This window comes from Pristiophorus japonicus, chromosome 19, assembly GCF_044704955.1.
Source record: "Pristiophorus japonicus isolate sPriJap1 chromosome 19, sPriJap1.hap1, whole genome shotgun sequence".
NCBI lineage: Eukaryota > Metazoa > Chordata > Chondrichthyes > Pristiophoridae > Pristiophorus > Pristiophorus japonicus.
Window position 1 is genome coordinate 19,309,356 of NC_091995.1, and position 18,884 is coordinate 19,328,239.

The 18,884-nt window shown below is 43.9% G+C and overlaps 1 protein-coding gene across 2 annotated transcripts in view; it reads left to right on the forward strand.

The window, feature by feature from the left end:
• Window positions 1-18,884, forward strand: part of abcf1 (ATP-binding cassette, sub-family F (GCN20), member 1) — a 68,339-nt gene that overhangs the window by 10,378 nt on the left and 39,077 nt on the right. Inside the window, exons 6-12 of one of the 2 annotated variants that reach the window (XM_070861344.1) lie at window positions 1,752-1,871; window positions 6,629-6,703; window positions 9,305-9,394; window positions 10,946-11,023; window positions 14,824-14,901; window positions 15,872-15,961; window positions 17,775-17,888. In XM_070861344.1, the coding sequence (XP_070717445.1) occupies window positions 1,752-1,871; window positions 6,629-6,703; window positions 9,305-9,394; window positions 10,946-11,023; window positions 14,824-14,901; window positions 15,872-15,961; window positions 17,775-17,888 (645 nt within the window). The remainder of the gene's footprint in view (window positions 1-1,751; window positions 1,872-6,628; window positions 6,704-9,304; window positions 9,395-10,945; window positions 11,024-14,823; window positions 14,902-15,871; window positions 15,962-17,774; window positions 17,889-18,884) is intronic. The other variant, XM_070861345.1, reaches the window with a different exon arrangement.

Genomic DNA, 18,884 nt, shown 5'->3' on the forward strand with positions numbered 1-18,884 from the left:
CTCCTGTACAACAGAGCCAGCCACGGTGCCATGAACTTGGCTGCTGCTCCTCTCCCCTGATGAGTCATCTCCCTCAACAGCACTCAAAGCAGTGTATCTGTTTTGCAGGGGGATGACCAGATGGGACCCCTGCACTACTTTCTTTGTACTACTCTTCCTGCTGATCTTCCATTCCCTAGCTGGCTGTGGATCCTTCTCATGCGGTAAGACCAACTCACTACACGTGCCACTTATGTCATTCTCAGCATCGTGGATGCTCCAGAGTAAATCCACCCTCCGCTCCAATTCCGCAACGCGGTCCATCAGGAGATGGAGGCGGATACACTTCTCTCACACGTAGTCATCAGGGACACCGGAAGCGTCCGAGTTCCCACATGGTACAGGAGGAGCATAACACTTGACGAAGCTCTCCTGCCATGCCTTAACCCTTAGATACCCTTAAATTGGTAATAACAATGTTACAGTTTACTTACTGATATTAAAAAGTAAAGCTACTCACCAATCACCAGCCAATCACTTACCCCCTTGGCTGTGACGTCACCTTTTGATTCCTTTCTACTTCTTTTTTGCCTTCTCTCCCCGCTGTAGCTGCACAAGTACGCCTTTTATAGGCCGCTCCGATGCTGCTCCCGCCTCTCGCCAACTGCAGCTGTCTGTGGAACACCCGCTGGGCCTTTTATAGGCCGCTCCGACGCTGCTCCCGCCTCTCGCCAACTGCCGCTGCCTGTGGAACACCCGCTGGGCCTTTTATAGGCTGCTCCGACGCTGCTCCCACCTCTCGCCAACTTTCCTTCCCCTTCAATGTAATATGGGTTAATGATTCCGCTTTGCTTTAGTATCAGCTGCTAATGGACCTTTTGTGTTTTTGATGTGTGATAATGTTCACTGCAGCAGATTACTGATTGAATCCTTGTTCATTGAAAATATATATTCTGTAACTCCAAGCCATCGTCAACACCGTCATCAAGGTACAACATTGCCTTTAGTGTATTTGAAGACCAGGACCTCAAACCCGGCACAACGCTCATGGTCTACAGAGCAGTGGTGATACCCGTCCTCCAATATGGCTGAGACATGGACTATGTACAGCAGGTACCTCAAATCACTGGAGAAGCACCACCATTGCTGCCTCCGCAAGATCCTGCAAATCCATTGCAAGGGTAGGCGCACCGTCGATGTCCTCGTTCAGGCCAACATCCCCAGCATCGAAGCACTGACCATGTTTGATCAGCTCCACTGGACGGGCTGCATTGCCTGCATGCCTGACACGAGACTCCCAAAACAAGCGCTCTACCTGGAGCTCTGACACGGCAAGCGAGCTCCAGGTAGGCAGAGAAAACGCTTCAAGGACACCCTCACCGACACCTGGGAATCCCTGGCCCAAGACCGCCCAAAGTAAGGAGAAGCATCCGGGAAGGTGCTGAACACCTCGAGTCCCTTCGCCGGGAGCAAGCAGAAGGAGCAGATGGCAATCCAGGCACCTACCCGTTCCTTCAACCACCGTTTGCCCCACCTGTGACCGGGACTAGCTCCTACATTGGACTCTTCAGTCACCTGAGAACTCATTTTTAGTGTGGAAGCAAGGTCATCCTCGACTCCGAGGGACTGCCTACGACGAGATAATTTGTAATAGATTACTGCGTACATCCAATGCACGTTCTGTTTAAAATACTCGGGCTGTTTTTCCTTTGCTGGGCCCATGTGGTTTTGTACGTTGATTTAATTTTCCATTTTTATTTTTTTGTTTGAAGGGTGGGAATGTTTTTGCAGCTCTTAGCCTTGAACAGAGTGAAGGTGATGACAATGAGGAAGAAGACCATGACGAAGGAAAGAGGCAACCAACCAAAATGGACAAAAATGAGAAAAATAAGGTCAGTGGGGAATTTGGGAAATATGAAGAATTGTTTGCGTTGCTCGATTGAACTAACATCTTGAGCTCTGCGCCAAAGGTTCATCTCGTGTAGTTCATGCAATACCTGCGAGGTGCTTCTGGTTGTGCCATGTATTTTTAGGAGCGGTAGAGTTTTCCTTCAAGGTCCCTGTTCTAGGACCTTGTCAGCATTGTAAATATGCAGCTTTACTCGGTACTTGATTGCTGAGATATGTGTCCTCTGCCAACAGGTGGTGCTAACTATCTACAGTTATACGAGCAGAATCCAGGCATTGTCAGGCCAGCAATGAGCGCTTCTACCAGTCTTGGTGCATTTTGCTATTTTGTGCATCTCGTGGCAGGCAGTCCTTACTCAGTGGGACTTTTGCACTTGTGCCTCAGTCAGTCAGCCATGGCATTAGAACATAAGAAATAGGAGCAGGCTATGTGGCCCCTCGAGCCTGCTCTGCCATTTAATAAGATCATGGCTGAACTGATCTTGGCCTCAACTCCACTTCCCCGTCCACTCCCCATAACCCTTTACTCCCTTATCGCTCAAAAGTCTGTCTATCTCCGCCTTAAATATATTCAATGACCCAGCCTCCACAGCTCTCTGGGGCAGAGAATTCCACAGGTTCACGGTCCTGAGAGAGAAGAAATTCCTCTTCATCTCCGTTTTAAATGTGTGGCCCCTTATTCTGAAACTATGCCCCTAGTTCTAGATTCCCCACATGAGGGGAAACATCCTCTCTGCATCTATCCTGTCAAACCCTGTCACGACAAAGCAAAGAGTTTTAGAGAAGCTTTTATGAATTCCGAGCCTAAGAGCGCTTTGTACCCAACCTGGAATCTCCCAATGCCCACACCCGGCAGATGTCCTCCAAAGACAAACGTGTTAACACCAAAACAATTACATAGAATATACAGCACAGCAACAGTCCATTTGGTCCAATTAGTTTGTGCTGGGTTTATAATCCACACGAGCCTCCTCCCATTCCATCTGCCTCATCTCAGCCTTTCAGCATACCCTTTTCTCTCATTTACTCGTCGAGTTTACTTTTGAAAGCATCTAAGCTATTCACCTCAACCACTTGCCGTGGCAGCGAATTCCACATTCTAACCACTCTGAGTAAAGACATTTCAGCTTATTTCCTTATTGGATATTTTTTCTACATTACAACAGTGACTATACTTCATTAGCTATAAAGCGCTTTGGGATGTCTGGTGGTTGTGAAAGGTGCTGTAGAAATGCAAGTCTGAATTCCTTTTATTGGTAAATGTCTTGTATTTATGGCCCACCAGACTGTTCAGGTACAACGATGTGAGTGGCTAAAGAGTCCAATTCTCGAGCGACTGCCCTTGCTACAGATGATCCAGGCATAGATCACGGGTTTGATGAAGCCCACACAGTATTGACTCATGAAACCTGATGCACTTTTCTTTTTGCTCTCATCCTCCCTCTCTCTGTCACCTCTCTTTGGTATAACTGGCTCCTTAATACAACGCAGTCCTCCAGTGTGGCCTGCTGTTAGCCACATCTTCCCAGCTTGTGGTATTGAATGTTAAAACTCTTAAAATCCCTTTTGCAAACGCCTTTTGAAGCTGAGCCTACGTCGTTGGTGGCCTTGAATCGTTGGCAGGTTCTTCATACAAGAGATCCATTGGAAAAGCCATCTTCCATCTGATATGAATTACTACACCACCAGCGGTGTCTTATGTTTGACGAGAGCTACTAGCCGTGACAATCTAGCTTCCTCGAGTACTTCAATGTTGGGAACTTTTATCTTCCCGCTTGATACTTGGAATACAATGAAGACAGCGGGTGTAGAAAGAAAGACTTGCATTTATATAGCGCCTTTCACGGCCACCGGATGTCCCAAAGTGCTTTGCAGCCAATGAAGTACTTTTGTTGTGTAGTCACTGTTGAAATGTGGCAGCCAATTTGCGCACAGCAAGCTTCCACAATCAGCAATGTGATAATGACCAGATAATCTGTTTTTGTTATGTTGATTGAGGGATAAATATTGGTCAGAACACCAGTGATAACTCCTCTGCTCTTCGAAATAGCGCCATGATCTTTAACGTCTACCTGAGAGAGCAGACGGGGCCTTGGTTTAATGTCTCATTCGAAGGACGGCACCTCTGACAGTGCAGCATTCCCTCAGCACTGCACTGGAATGTCAGCCTAGATTTACGAGCCACAGCTGACACTCTTAAAAAGAGTTTAGCTGTCTCTCGTGCCTGCAGTTGGTGGTCCAGATCCTGCTGCAGTACAGCTGCATGCTTAGAACGGATGTTTAGAAGATCTGTATATTGTTGTTCATTGTATGGAATAATGGGAAATTAAGTCAGTCAGTCAATTGGCCAAATGTGATTGCTACTTTTCCAATGCAAGAATTTAGCTCGCCTACAGAGAAGTTATCCAATACCATTGATCCTAGGTAGCAGAAATTAGGCAGCACTTTAATGGCAGTTAGCTATTGACACTTCTGGTGCAGTCAACACACCTTATACCATGATCACTGTTTGTCTTTTGACTGATTAGTCCCAATTCATCGCCAGCTAGCAAAAAACTTCTGCAAAGTTGTTTAGGCTCCACTTCACTGTGCATGATGAGCACTGCATTGTTGGCAAGCAGAAATTTTCTGGGTAACAGGTGTTTGGTTTTGCTACTTGCTCCAACGCGTGCAATTACTAATGAGTTTTCCATTTGATCTTTTATGGCATAATACACCTTCGGACCTGGATGAGAAAGCATAACGAAGTAGCAGAGAGAAGAATATGCCAAAGAATGTTGATGCCAAAACACATCCCAGTTTGACACCACTGCAAACTGAGTACTGTTGTACTGGGTTGCAGCTTTCATACCATCATGAAGGAACAAATCAAACTAAGGGCACTGGGGGGACAACTAACTCTTTCCAGTAATTGGAAAGGGCCCTTTCTGCTGACCAGGTTAAAAGTCTTTGTAAGATCTGTAAAGGCCATGTCAACGGGTTTTCTCGTTCCCGACATGTCACTTTCAGTTGCTTTAGTAGTGCAAAAACAACGTTGGTAGTTGATCTACCGGCACAGAAGCTGCTCTGACTCGCTGGAGAAACCTGTTCAGCAAGCACTTGCATTCTTTTAAGAATAACCTGTGCGGATGCCTTGTCAGCAACACTAAAGAGAAATTCCACCATACTTGTTGCTGTCACTCTGATCTTTTTTTGCACAACAGATTGAGGTCTGTGTCTCGTGATGCCCCTCCTTCCCTCCAGCAGGCAAGCAAGAGGTTGTGCAGATAGTTATGCAAAACCTCCCCTCGTTTAAATACCTCAGCTGGAATTCCCTCTTTTCCTGCTGGCTTTCCTTATGCTAGGGAGCTGATCGTCTGTTCAAGCTCATTTATTTATGGCTCTATTTAAGCTCAAATGAACTAAAACCCGGGGTTGCTAATTTTATATAGCATTTCCAGCACAGAAACAAGCCATTCAGCCCAACAGGTCTATGCCAGTGTTTGTGCTCCACCTTGAGCCTCATCTCACCCTATCAGCATATCCTTCTATTCCTTTCTCGCTCGTCTACTTATCTACCTTTCCCTTAAAGCAATTTGCTTCAACTACTCCATTTGGCTAAAATAGGTAATTTGCTACCAGTCACTGGGTGACACTTGTGCCAAGACTGATCTGTATTTGCGTACAAGAAAAATGGAAAATTGTCCAGTTTGACCCAATCCTGGCTACGTTTCACCTGTTTGCGTGTGCAGTTGTGGACTTTAAGAATTGTATTGTAATCTTATGACTGACTTTCAGTTTTAGCTCTGCTTGGGTTTGGTTCTTGGTGTTGACAGTATGTGGTGATTGAGCAGGACTAAAGGCAAAGAAGACCAGCAGCATGGATTTGTTCTGAGGTGCAAAATTATAGCCCCAATTAAAATAAATGGAGCTACTTTGGGCCAGGAGAATCCCCTCTTTTTTCCTCATTCCTGAAATGCTGAGTGAGAAGAGAAACTAGTTTTGATAGCAATATGTTAAATATGTCCAGATAGTCATGGAGGGCTGCTCTAAATATATAGTGCTCCCTTGGACTTGGCCTTTTAAAGACTGGAATTCCATTACTGCAGATTAATTAGCAAATGACTTGGAGTTCACAAAGGCCTGTGGAATTTGTCAATAGCTTCTGGTATTGATGTCCCAAATGGCTTTAAGTTTAATCCTCCTTCATGGTTCAGTAACATTCGCACCTCTGAGTCAGAAGGTTGTGGGTTCAAGTCCCACTCCAGTAACTTGCGCACAAAATCTAGGCTGACCCTCCAGTGCACTGCTGAGGGAGTGCAGTGCTGTCTTTCGGATGAGACATTAAACCGAGGCCCCATCTGCGTCCTCAGGTGAAAGTTAAGGATTCCACGGGCACTATTTAGAAGAGCTGGAGAGTTCTCCTGGCCATTATTTATCCAACATCACTTTTTTTTTAAACTCCTGGTGGCCAATTTTGGTTTTGGGGCAGGGATTTGAGAGAAAAAACCGACAGAACTTTTGAATGGGTGTGTGCAACATTGAGGGACAATCCACCTCTGAAATCTGCAAAATATTGTCATAAAAAAGGGAATGAATTTAGGTGGAAAGTTAACTGGAATTTTGTCTGTGAATCTGGAATTTTTTCTTTTGCAAGCAGCTTCCTGCAAACTTATGTTTTATTAAATAAATAATCTGGGCTGTCCTTGGTAAACTTTTCCCCTTCTTCATTTCCTGTCCTGACTTCTTTGGGCATTTACAGACTTTATTGGATGAGAATGACGACCAGAAACAAATCAAAAAGAAAAAGAGTGAGAGTTCCAAGGGAAAACCACAGGTAACAGGTCACTGTGCACAAGAGGCATGTATTTGGCACACTGCTCACTGGAGGGGGTGGGGGACCGAAAACCACACGTCTTTGTTTCTAACTTCTCACCCACCACTTCCCAGTTACGGACATGACTTCGGCGCATGCTACAATGGGTTTGGGAATGAGCACATGTCACGTCTAATCTGAGGGGGCAGCAGTTTATGCTGAATGTCTGCTGAAAGAGGAAGGCAATCTAGAGTGGGAGTACTTTCCAAAATGCACCTTTTTAGAAAGAAAATAATAGGTTGCCTGAATCTTTTCGGTTCATTTTAAAAGGTCAATCTTGTTACCTGGCCGGAAGTCCTTGGACTGCACCTTCCTCCCTCGTGGACTTCTCTGGTGATGCTCCATTGTAAATGATGGAAAAGGTTGGTGTACCTGTTCTGGATAAAAGCAAGCAACTAAGCTGGGTATATGCTGAAGGTTTGGTTGCCTATGGTCAAGCCGCCTCCTGCAGTTTTTGGGCTGGTCTGCCATCCCCGCCCAGTTCTGATAACTGCTTTCACCAGAGCAGCCTAGCAGGGAGGATCTGCTTGAGGATCTCTACTACTGATAAAATGTGAGAGTCTATTCTATTAAAATACGCTTTCCTTCCCCTTTAACCAAGAAGCAGTGGTGTTTTTCTGAAGGTTTGCACTTGTCTGAGCATTTGAAACGCTTAACTTTTTGAATGTTTAGTTACTAAAGTAAGACAACTAGCATAGCTTGGTCAGATTGTAAAAGCCCTCTGTATAGATTGGTGTTTTTGCAAAATAATGCGAGAATGACCTTACGCACCAGATTCTACTACTTGCACGTGTTTTCTTCAAGCGAATGGTTTAAAGCTTCGAATTCTTTTTAAAACCAATATAAAATAACTGCCGACATTTACTGCCAAAACAATTATTTCTTTGAATACTCCCTTTCCGACGTAAAATAATAAGCTTGTGTTAGAAATTAAATGCGTAAGAATTCCTTTTTTTTTAAGTCTTGTGTTTCCCTTTCTTCTTGGGCGGTTCCTCATGTCGAGGATGACTTGCTTGCACACAAAAGGATGTGTTCACAGGTGTTCCAATGAAGGACCTTATATTCCAGGTCCCGAACTACATGTTGAAGGGTGGAAGATGCCTGTGCGTGGATTTTTTTAACGTGTGGTGGCCGTTGCACATTAGCCACCACATGGGCTTGACAGAGCTAGGTCTTGGTCCAGTAGCAAGGATTACCCAAGATGACTGAAGACCAGCTCTGCTGCACGGACCTAGTGCACACACACATCGCAGTATGGGCTGGCCCGTGTTGCCCCTGGGCCCTCGGCTCTTCTGGTCCCGAACTCGCACCTACTGGGTCCCGATCACATCGTTCTACAATCTCTCGCCGCTCCTCTGCTGCTTGCTGCCTCTCCTGCTGTACCTGCCCACGCTCCAACCTGTGACATTGATTTTGGTGACGTCCAATCCAGTCGCCCTTCTCCAAGTCGTCCCCCTCCTGCACCAGCTTGCGCTGCTCCCTTAAGTGGCCTCCACGCTGCTCCCGGGCCACGATACCTCCGTTCCTTTTATGGCCCTGACCTGCAGCTCACCACATCCATATCAGTGACTGTCTTGCGCTTGGCGTGACGGCATCCCTGATCATATTCTCCAGGAAAACCTTCAGCGCTCCGCGGGTCTCCTCGTAGACCAGGCTGGAGACCCGCTTGACACCGCCACGGCGAGCCAGGCAGCGGATAGCTGGTTTGGTGATTCTCTGGATGTTATCATGGAGCACTTTACAGTGCTGCTTGTTTCCTTTTATTCACCAAAATACTAGCACTTGAATTTTGACATGAGGAAATTAGTCTTTAAAAGTGAATCTGACAGTGGTGTCTGGTCGGTCGGTCAGTATTCGACTGGAGAGGGTGGAAATAAACAAATTGAGGTGTGTTTTAAGGTAGCAAGTTGCTTTTGTTAGCTGACTGAAGCTGGAAGCAATCAACAAGGTCACTGACACATGGTGCATGTAAAATTAAAAATTTCAAATAATGAAAATCTGAAACACAACTGAAAATGTTGGTAGTACACAGCAAGTCAGTCAGCATCTAAAGAGAAAAGACAAGTTAATCTTTCAGGTGTAACACTTTTTTCAGAACTGAAAATCAGTTGAGGCTAAGGGTAGTGTTGGGGAAAGAGAAAGAAACTAGACGCCAATCACAGAGGTGATCAACCCTCCAACTTCCAATGGCTCGGTGGGTAATTGCAACAACCAATATGGGCCAGATTCGTTCTCTTGTGATGAATTAGATTATCTTAGCCAGGGAATTAGGAGTACTACAACTAGCCTCGGCTAAGGAGGGAAAAATCAGCCAGGATTGCTGCCACTGATCATGATCCATTGACCTCTGCTGGCATGTGAATGTTGTGAGGAGGGAATTGAGCGGGGCTGTGCCTCTGAAACAGTAGGCCGCGATCTTCAATAGAGGAGTGGAGGTAATGCAGCAGAGAGGGTATTGATTATGAATTTAACTAAGGATGGGTACCAGCTATAGTTACAAATACTGAATTTCATCAGTGCCATTTTGTGTAGTGATAATTGTGTTGTCTTTGTGCTCAACAGCCCATGCCTGAGGAAGATGATGAGGAAAACGAGAAGAAGCAAAGTAAAAAAGGCAAAAAGAACGAACGAGGAAAAACAAAAGAGCAAAAGGTACAGGTCTCTTAAATGTCTGGCAGTATGCCTGTTTTAGAACCGTGGTTGCTAACGACTAATTAGTACTTGCAAACAAAAAGTTGCCATCTTGTGTGCTGACGTTGCAGTCGAAATGGTACGGTAGTGATGATGGTTGTGGACAGAACATGGATGAGGTGGTGCTGTACATCTGTATACTGATGTCCATTGTGTCATTTGAATGATAGGATGATCTATTCAGGATCTAATTTCTCCAGTGTTTCCAATCTTGGTTGGGTATTTAATGCACCTAACTCAAGTGGGGGGGGAAAAGTGTATTTTTTTATTTGCCAAATGGCCTTAGAATCTGAGTGGACAACTGTAAACTGCCACTCTCCTAACTCCATGCTCCTCAGCCCAGCATTTATAAAGCCTTCCATCACATTTTATGATTTTTGAACATGTCTTTTGTCTTCGTGAAAAGGATTTGGCCATGACATGTTTGTGTTGTGGTGGTGTTGCACAGATTTTAAAAAAACAAAGGCTGAAGCCACTTATTCAAAGGGTTATCAATGGGCCAGGCATTAAAGATGTATATTTAAGGCCGATGAGCCTGTTTGTGAAATGCTACAGTTCCCAGTCTACTTCAGACTGTGGGTGAATTGCCTCATCTGAAGTTTCCAATTTATTGCTAAAAGCAGGAGATGTTTTCCTTTTATATAAAATATTGTGTTTCACAAGTAATTGGCCACTAGCCTTTGTAAATTAGGGATCTCTGGGAGGAGAGCTGGCCAGTTTTATTGACCGAAAGACAGGGAGACACAACTTTTCATGACCTCAGGATGTCCCAAAATGCTTTACAGCCAATGAAGTACTTTTGGAGTGTAGTCACTGTTGTAATATAGGAAATGCGGCAGCCAACTTGTGCACAGCAAGCTCCCACAAACAGCAACATGATAATGACCAGATAATCTGTTTTTAGTGATGTTGATTGAGGAATAAATATTGGCCCAGGGCACCAGGGATAGTTCCATGGGGATCTTTTGTGTCCAAAAGTTTCATCTGAAAGACGGTGCCACCAACAGTGCAGAGCTTCCTTAGTACTGCACTGGAGTGCAAGCCTAGATTTTTGTGCCCGAGTGAATATCAGGGAAATTCGAGAATTAGTCAATATCCTGATTTGTTGACTGAGTTGGGGCCCACTGCGATTCTGCAATGAAATTGAATGAGATTCCCTGGAGAGAGGGAGCCCTAACTGTGGTTCAAACTAGAACTAGACCTGTGAAGGTTTAAATTATAATTAGGATTTTAGAGTAGTTTGTAAATCATGCTTGTTTTGCTAAGAATTGAAACCTTGTTGCTCTGTTCAAAAACTGAGAGCTAGTTCCAGATTTCCACTGCTCTTTGTGTGAAAATGTGCTTCCTGATTTCACTTCTAAATGGCCAAACTCTAGTTTAAAGATTGGATGTATCTGGGAGTGAATAGCCCAACTTCCCTTCTAATATAAGCAACTGGACTCCGGCCAGATAAATGTATGGTATGATGCAAATTGATGAAATTTAGTTGGTTCTCAATGATTTCCGCCACAGATAGCATCTGAAGATGACGACGAAGATAAGCTGAGCAAGAAGAGCACAAAGACAGAGAAATCAAAAGCAAAACAAAAGGTAGACAGACAAAGCTGATATCCCCATACAATTTAAAATGTCTGATTTTGCATAGGAACAGGTGTAGGCAATTCAACCCCTCGAGCCTGTTCCATTGTTCAATTAGATCATGTCTGATCCGTATCCTAACTCCCTTTACTGTGCTCCATATCCCTCGAGACCCTTTACCTGACAATCTTATCAATCTCAGACTTGAAAATTTCAATTGACTTGCCATCCATAGCCCTTCGGGAGAGAGTTCCTGATTTCCACTGCCCTTTGTGTGGAAATGTGCTTCCAGATTTCACTTATGAATGGCCAAAATCTAGTTTTAAGATTATTCCCCTGCCAGAGGAAATAGTTTTGCTGTTTCTACCCTATTGAATTCCTTTTTTCATTTTAAATACATCAATTAGATCACCCCTCAACCGTCTAAACTCGAGGGAATACAGACCAAGTTTATGGCTCCTGTTATAATTGAACCCTTTAAGCCCAGCATCATTCTGGTGAATCTACGCTGTACCCTCCAGTCCAATATATTTTCCCTGCGGTTCGGAAGTGTATCTGAATTATGTTTTTGTGCATGTAAAATAGTTGTAGCCTTGATTTGCAGCATAGTTTGAGATTGTACCTGTGTGTCTTCCATTTGCACACTCATTGTCATTAGCTTATCGTTTTTTGATGTAAATAGCAGAAATGTTATGATTAATTTTAATTTTAAGGCCGAATTTATACTCAAACAATAGTTCAAACACACTGGTACTAAAGTTGGGCTGTAGTTCTGGAGTCGGGGCACAGTGCCAATACTGAAATAAAATTGAATGAGATCCCCTGAAGGGAGGGAGTCTCGCTCTGTAATAAGGTTGTAATGGGCCCTAAATCTGGTTCAAACTAGTGCTGCGACTCGTACTTACTTATAGAAGCATTTTACAGGAACCCTGTTATATTTGCTAAGGACCTATTGGCCTTTTTATCACCTTGTGGTGTTTTCCTTCTTAGAACATAAGAAATAGGAGCAGGAGTAGGCCATACAGCCCCTCGAGCTTGCTCCGCCATTTAATACGATCATAGCTGATCCGGTCATGGACTCGGATCCACTTCCCTGCCCGTTCCCCATAACCTCTTATTCCCTTATCGATTAAGAAACTGTCTATCTCTGTCTTAAATTTATTCAATGACCCAGCTTCCACAGCTCAGACAGCGAATTCCACAGATTTACAACCCTCAGAGAAGAAATTCCTCCTCATCTCAGTTTTAAAAGGGGGCGGCCCCTTATTCTAAGATTATGCCCCCCTAGTTCTCGTCTCCCCTATCAGTGGAAACATCCTCTCTGCATCCACCTCGTCAAGCCCCATCATAATCTTATACGTTTCGATAAGATCACCTCTCATTCTTCTGAAGTCCAATGAGTAGAGGCCCAACCTACTCAACCTTTCCTCAGAAGTCAACCCTCTCATCTCCAGAATCAACTGAGTGAACCTTCTCTGAACTGCCTCCAAAGCAAGTATATCCTTTCTTAAATATGGAAACCACAGCTGTACTCAGTATTCCAGGTGTGGCCTCACCAATACCCTGTATAACTGTAGCAAGACTTCCCTGCTTTTATACTCCATCCCCTTTGCAATAAAGGCCAAGATTCTATTGACCTTTCTGACCACTTGCTGTACCTGCATACTAACCTTTTGTGTTTTGTTAGTGTTAGTGTTTATCAGAAGAATCACTCAACACTCAGAGTCGGTTCCAATGCCAGTGTGGCCTTTATTGACACCAGCGGGGAGGAAGTCACAGGACTGGATCCAGGCTTTTCTCTGCCGAACAAAGAAACTCATCGATATTTATATGTTTTACAATAGTTCTTTACAGTTACTCAGCCCACTTCGGCTGGACACAATCCAATCATAACGATTATAGATTACATATAGGTTTCTTTAACCCAATAGAATTTCCCTGATATCTCAGGAACTGCATGTTCGGGTTTTGTCAGCTCGGGCTGATTAATGACCTCGTTATGTGAGGCAGATTCTCCCCTTATCTCTCTTCCTTGGACTTCGGCTGTGTGAAATCACTGGTTCATTGTATCCAAGGCATTCCTGGTAGTGGGCCTCACAGGATCATTGCTCGGTCAGTCCCAGTTCATTACTTGACTAACGGGGTTCCCATCATGCTTGGGCAGCCATTTTATATGTGGCCGTTTTAAACTTATATGAGTTTAGATATATTCAGCAGGTGCCTAATGCCTACAACATGTTTCATGCACAAGTACCCCCAGGTCCCGCTGTACTCTAGTACTTTGCAATTTTTCTCCATTTAAATAATAACTTGCTCTTTGATTTTTCCCAAAGTGCATAACCTCACACTTTCCAACATTATACTCCATCTGCCAAATTTATGTCCACTCACTTAGCCTGTCTGTCCTTTTGCAGATTTTTTGTGTCCTCCTCACACATTGCTTTTCCTCCCATCTTTGTATCGTCAGCAAACTTGGCTACATTACACTCGGTCCCTTCTTCCAAGTTATTAATATAGATTGTAAATAGTTGGGGTCCCAGCACTGATCCCTGTGGCACCCCACTAGTTAGTGATTGCCAACCTGAGAAAGAACCATTTATCCCGACACCCTGTTTTCTGTTCGTTAGCCAATCCTCTATCCATGCTAATATATTACCCCCAACCCCATGAACTTTTATTTTGTGCAGTAACCTTTTGTGTGGCACCGTGTCAAATGCCTTCTGGAAGTCCAAATACACAACATCCACTGGTTCCATTTTATCCACCCTGTTTGTTACATCCTCAAAGAATTCCAGCAAATTTGTCAAACATGACGTCCCCTTCATAAATCAATGCTGACTCTGCCTGACTGAATTAAGTTTTTCCAAATGTCCTGCTACTGCTTCTTTAATAATGGACTCCAACATTTTCCCAACCACAGATGTTAGGCTAACTGGTCTATAGTTTGCTGCTTTTTGTCTGCCTCCTTTTTTAAAATAGGGGCAGTTTTCCAATCTGCTGGGACCTCCCCGGTATCCAGGGAATTTGGGTAAATTACAACCAACGCATCTACTATCCCTGCCGCTGCTTCTCAAGACTCTAGAATGCAAGCCATCGGGTCCAGGGGATTTATCTGCCTTTAGTCCCATTATTTTACTGAGTACCATCTCCATTCTGATTGTGTTAAGTTTCCCCCCTCCCCCCGCAATTGCCTCTTGACTATCCACTGTTGGGATATTAGTGTCCTCTACCGTAAATACTGATATAAAATATTTGTTCAGAGTTTCTGTCATCTCCATGTTCCCCATCACTAATTCTCTGGTCTCGTCCTCTAAGGGACCAACATTTACTTTAGCCACTCTCTTCCTTTTTATATATCTATAGAAACTCTTGCTATCTGTTTTTATATTTTGTGCTAGGGGCTGATCAATGGCACTCAATTATAAAGTGTCTGATCTCATCCCAACCAGTGACAGCAAAGAATCACAATTTCATGGGACTTGCATCCTGGAATAGTAATCTCTGGTCAGTGCGTCTGTGGGCGAACAAGGTGATGAAAGCTGTTTTGTGACACGAGCGCCTAACCAATGAGGTGTCATATTTTTGGTCCAGCCAATGCATAAAGTTGTGTCATGAGGCAGTTTCCTTAAGCCCAGTCCCTCAACCCTCCTTGAGACATCTGTGGACGTGGGGGGTGGGGTGTATGGTAGTGCCTCACGGAGGTCACTCTCCCAATGACGGAACAAATAAAAGGTAAATCTAAAAACAACTTAATAGTTGATCTTGCATTCAACGGGAACTAACTAGACTCTTTGGCCTGATTTTTGTCACAGGCACTCTCTGACGACGATGATGAAGAGGACAAGTGGACTAAAAAAGGAAAACACACAAAAGGGAAAGGAAAGCAAAAGGTAGAACATTTGGAAGGACTGAGTTGGAATGGTTTGGATGGGCCAGTAATTGCCATTTTGATGACAGCTAAACTTGGGGGCTGTAAGCAGGGGTGAGATGGCCGCTACCTTCCCACTCTCTCATCCCGCCTTTGTTTTATCAACACTGGGACGAAAAGAAAAATTCCCAAGACTCAGGATAAACAACTGAGGAGACGGTGGGGGTACTCTCTTGTTTTCCATTGTTGTTTCTTCAGCTGATTAATTATTCATTTGCAAGATGTAGGTATTACTGGCATTTGTTTTAGTTGGTGATGGTGGGCCGCTGCCTTGAACTGTTGCAGTCTGATCCTAAAGTTGAAGGAATGGTGATGTCTGTCCAATTCAGGGTGGTGTGTGACTTGTAGGTGATGGTGTTCATATGCACCTAATGCTTGTGCCCTTCTAGGTGGTGGAGGTCACGGATTTGGAAAGTTCTGCCAAAGAAGCCTCGGCATTTTGTAGGAGTCCTGATTTCTTTGCCCTCTCCCCACTTACAGTGCACAGGTGCTGTGGCCAGTTGCAGTGTCCCTAATAATGGCCTGGGTGAGATAAATGAATACAATAAATACTTTCATAACACTGAACAAGGTGGCTGCATGACCATTCTCGATGCCTGTAAACATGGTGCAACGCAGTAATGGATCCCTGGAAAATTAGTTGGTAGGATGAAGTGGTGAGCTTGTCATGGTTTTATTCCCCGATCAGAGCTGTGAAGGCAAGATATAGTACTGCTCTCATTGAGACCAAAGAGCTGAAGTGGAGAAAAAGTTGACCCAGTAAGCAATGGCTGGCTGTCTAATTTGAGTGCCTCTTGGTCCTGGCTGTAATGTATAATTTACATTGCAGCCAGCTGACCACGTGGCCTGGTTACACACTGTGCAGCCGATGTGTGGCTGATGCTCTTTGTTACTTTGTCAGTGTAACACTCAAGTTTCATTATTGTCTGCAGGGCAGCAATATTATCACTGCCGTGACTCGGATTGATGGCGAAGAAGAAATGGAGAAAGAAGAATCAAAGCCACAGAAAGGGAAAGGAAAGGTACATCGAATGATACCAACTTGCGAAACCATGGTATAATCTGTATTGTCCTTGACGTTGAGTTATTGAAGGCAATACAAATCTGCTCACATCTTGCATTAAGTTGCCAGCCCCACCTTGGACAGTTCACAAAGATGACTAGTTTACCTTTACTGCCCGGTATCTAGTATTGCGATGAGACAGCCCAGAGCAGTAACAATGAAAGCCCCGTGTTATAGGGATTACATACCATATCTTGCACGTACAACCATTTCTGCATTCTTCCAAGAGGCAGAACCATCTGGTAAGATAAGGTGAATGAAAAAGCAAGAAGCTAATTTATTTCACAGATTACACATGGCTGAACAAAGTAGTAGTTCTAGACATTTAACTTCTATTAACTTGGTGTAACTTATGAAACATGAAACTATGTCGCACTATCTGTTAACAGGCTAACTTTATCATTCCTAATCAGTCTTGTCACTGAATTTGACTGGCTTCCTTCATAAAGGAGGCTTGTGTCACAACAGTCTCTCTCAGCAGCCTTTCTGGAACTGATGTGAATTTGTTTCTCTGTCCCCTTTCCCCCTCTCTGGACGGAAGCAGGAAGTTCATAGTTTAATCTCTGATTCCTTCCCTCACCGGTTGGTCAGTAGAGCTACCAATTAAAATGGCTGACCTTCCCTGGGTGGAGGCTGCTCGCAACTATCTGCCGCTGCTCTCAAAATAAAATGGTCACCCCAAAACAGTGGTTCACTTTCATTAATCTGAAGATGGGAAACATTCCTTTGACTGGTCCATCTGGCTTAACTCAAATACATATCTTGCTCCTCCCCACTCCTGAGCTCTGGCTGCAGAGGGCATTTTAAACTTTTATTAGCTAAATTTAACATAAAAGTAGCACTTCCATATAAATTAGACCCAGATCCTTTGTGGCAAAATTGTCAAAATCCTAAAATGCGATGTTGGTGTTATACCTGAACTCTGTACTTGATGCTGACTGCTAAAGGTAGAAGAATTTTGGTCCTCGGTACTAATATCTCTCACCTCGGCAAGCATATGAAACTGACTAAAGCCCATTTCCTTGTAATTGATGATTTATTAAGTGGTGTTCCCAACAATTCTCCTCGTATTGACTAGTTATGTAATCTGCAACATGTACATCTTTACTTTAACAACTATCGGGGTTCTTGGCAAATTCTCATACTTGCAAAAGAGCATAATCGATACCTTGGAGCAAGTTATCAGTTGTAATTGAGGGATTTTGACGATACAAACTGCAAGATTATCTTCCTTATATGACTGTGTTGAAATGCACCATCAAACATGGAGCCTTACAAACCACAAGTTCTAGGTTCAATTTCCATTCTGTTAATCTCCACCAGGACAGGTGATGTGCTCGATGCCCCAGGCGAGGTAAAGGAAAAATCAATTGGGCTTCTTTCTCCTGTGGAAAGAGCATGTGTGTAGAGCTTGAGTGAATCCAGAATTACTTTTGGCTGTGTGTGTGCTCTCTGATTGTCCAGTTGCGCATATAAGGAATGGCTGCTTGGGCATTGTACATCGAGAATGGCTGGTGCCCAAGCAAATAGTAGCCTAGCATTAGCATCTCTGAGCGGAATTATTTACAAACTACAGCAAATACATTTGTGATATTTATTATCACCGGATCCCAAAGATCAGTGCCTTGTGGTTACTCGTGTATCTTTTTTTTAAAAAGATTGTCTGATGGGTACCCTGGTGAACATCAGCCAAGCTGCTTTGTGTTATGGATACTTAATGATATTGGGCAATTTAAAAGCAAAATTGAGTTACCTTGTGTTTTTCCCAACAGACTGAAAATATCTTTGCCGCAGACGTGGAGGAAGAGGATGAGGAGGAGCTGGAGGATGACGAAGAGGATGAAGAGGATAAATCCCAGTCAAGGGGGTCCAAAGAAAAAATCAAGGTGAATATTTTGGAACACAAAGAAATTGAGTTTTGACATAAGAGTCTAAAGACTGTCTTAAAAATGTACACGGAGCTAGCTAGGAGAGTTACTTAGTGCAACAGTGAGTTAACATATTAATGGGAGTCAGTAACCAAGTGCTGGTGTTATTTTAACTGAGAATAAACACTTGAGCATGGTCCTCCTAAACCATTATATTCTGATTTGTTTTTGTTGCTGCTTGTGTGTGATTTGCATCTGATTAACATCTGCTGTTTGTTTTTATGGAATTGGATAATTTCCTGTTCTGGCAGCAACAATAAGTTTGTGTTGCTACAGCACTGATGTAGAGAATCCTGCCAGCATACTTCACAAAGGAGATGGGGAGGATTGTGCATCTAGCAGATTGGAAGGGCTGGAGGAGCTTGTTAAACATCTAGATTGCAAGGAGGCTTTTGAAGGTGGGCGAGATTTAGCAAGGTGGACGAGTATAGGAAGCCCTGATGGCTGCCACCACTAATAGAATGGAAGGAGTGCAGAATGCAGAAAGTTGGACGAGCAGAGGGATCAAGTGGAGATAGACGGCTGGAGGTGGGGAGTGGGGTGGGGGGGGCGAGGTTGTGCATCCATTTTTCTGATGTGTGTTTTTGGCAAGTAAAGTTCCATGCCAGACATAGTACATTTTTTAAATTATTGCTCCTTTGACCAGCTAGTTATCATCCTCAGAAGGAGATAAATCGGGCCTTTATGGGTCAAAATGATGTACATGGTGATGGAAGATTCACCCCTCATTTGATAAACTTCTTCCTGATTGACCAATTAGCCTGGCTGACTAATGGGACCTGGAGTGGTCATCCTATCACCAGGAGATGGAATTCTACCCCTTGATCAGTTAAATATGTGAGCCAATACTCTAATTGCTAGGGTGGTCCTAGATGGACATGCAGCAGGAAGCTTACCAGTGGTCTCTGCAGGTAGGCTGAGTGGTTGAACTCCAGCAATCAGCCTGCAGACCTG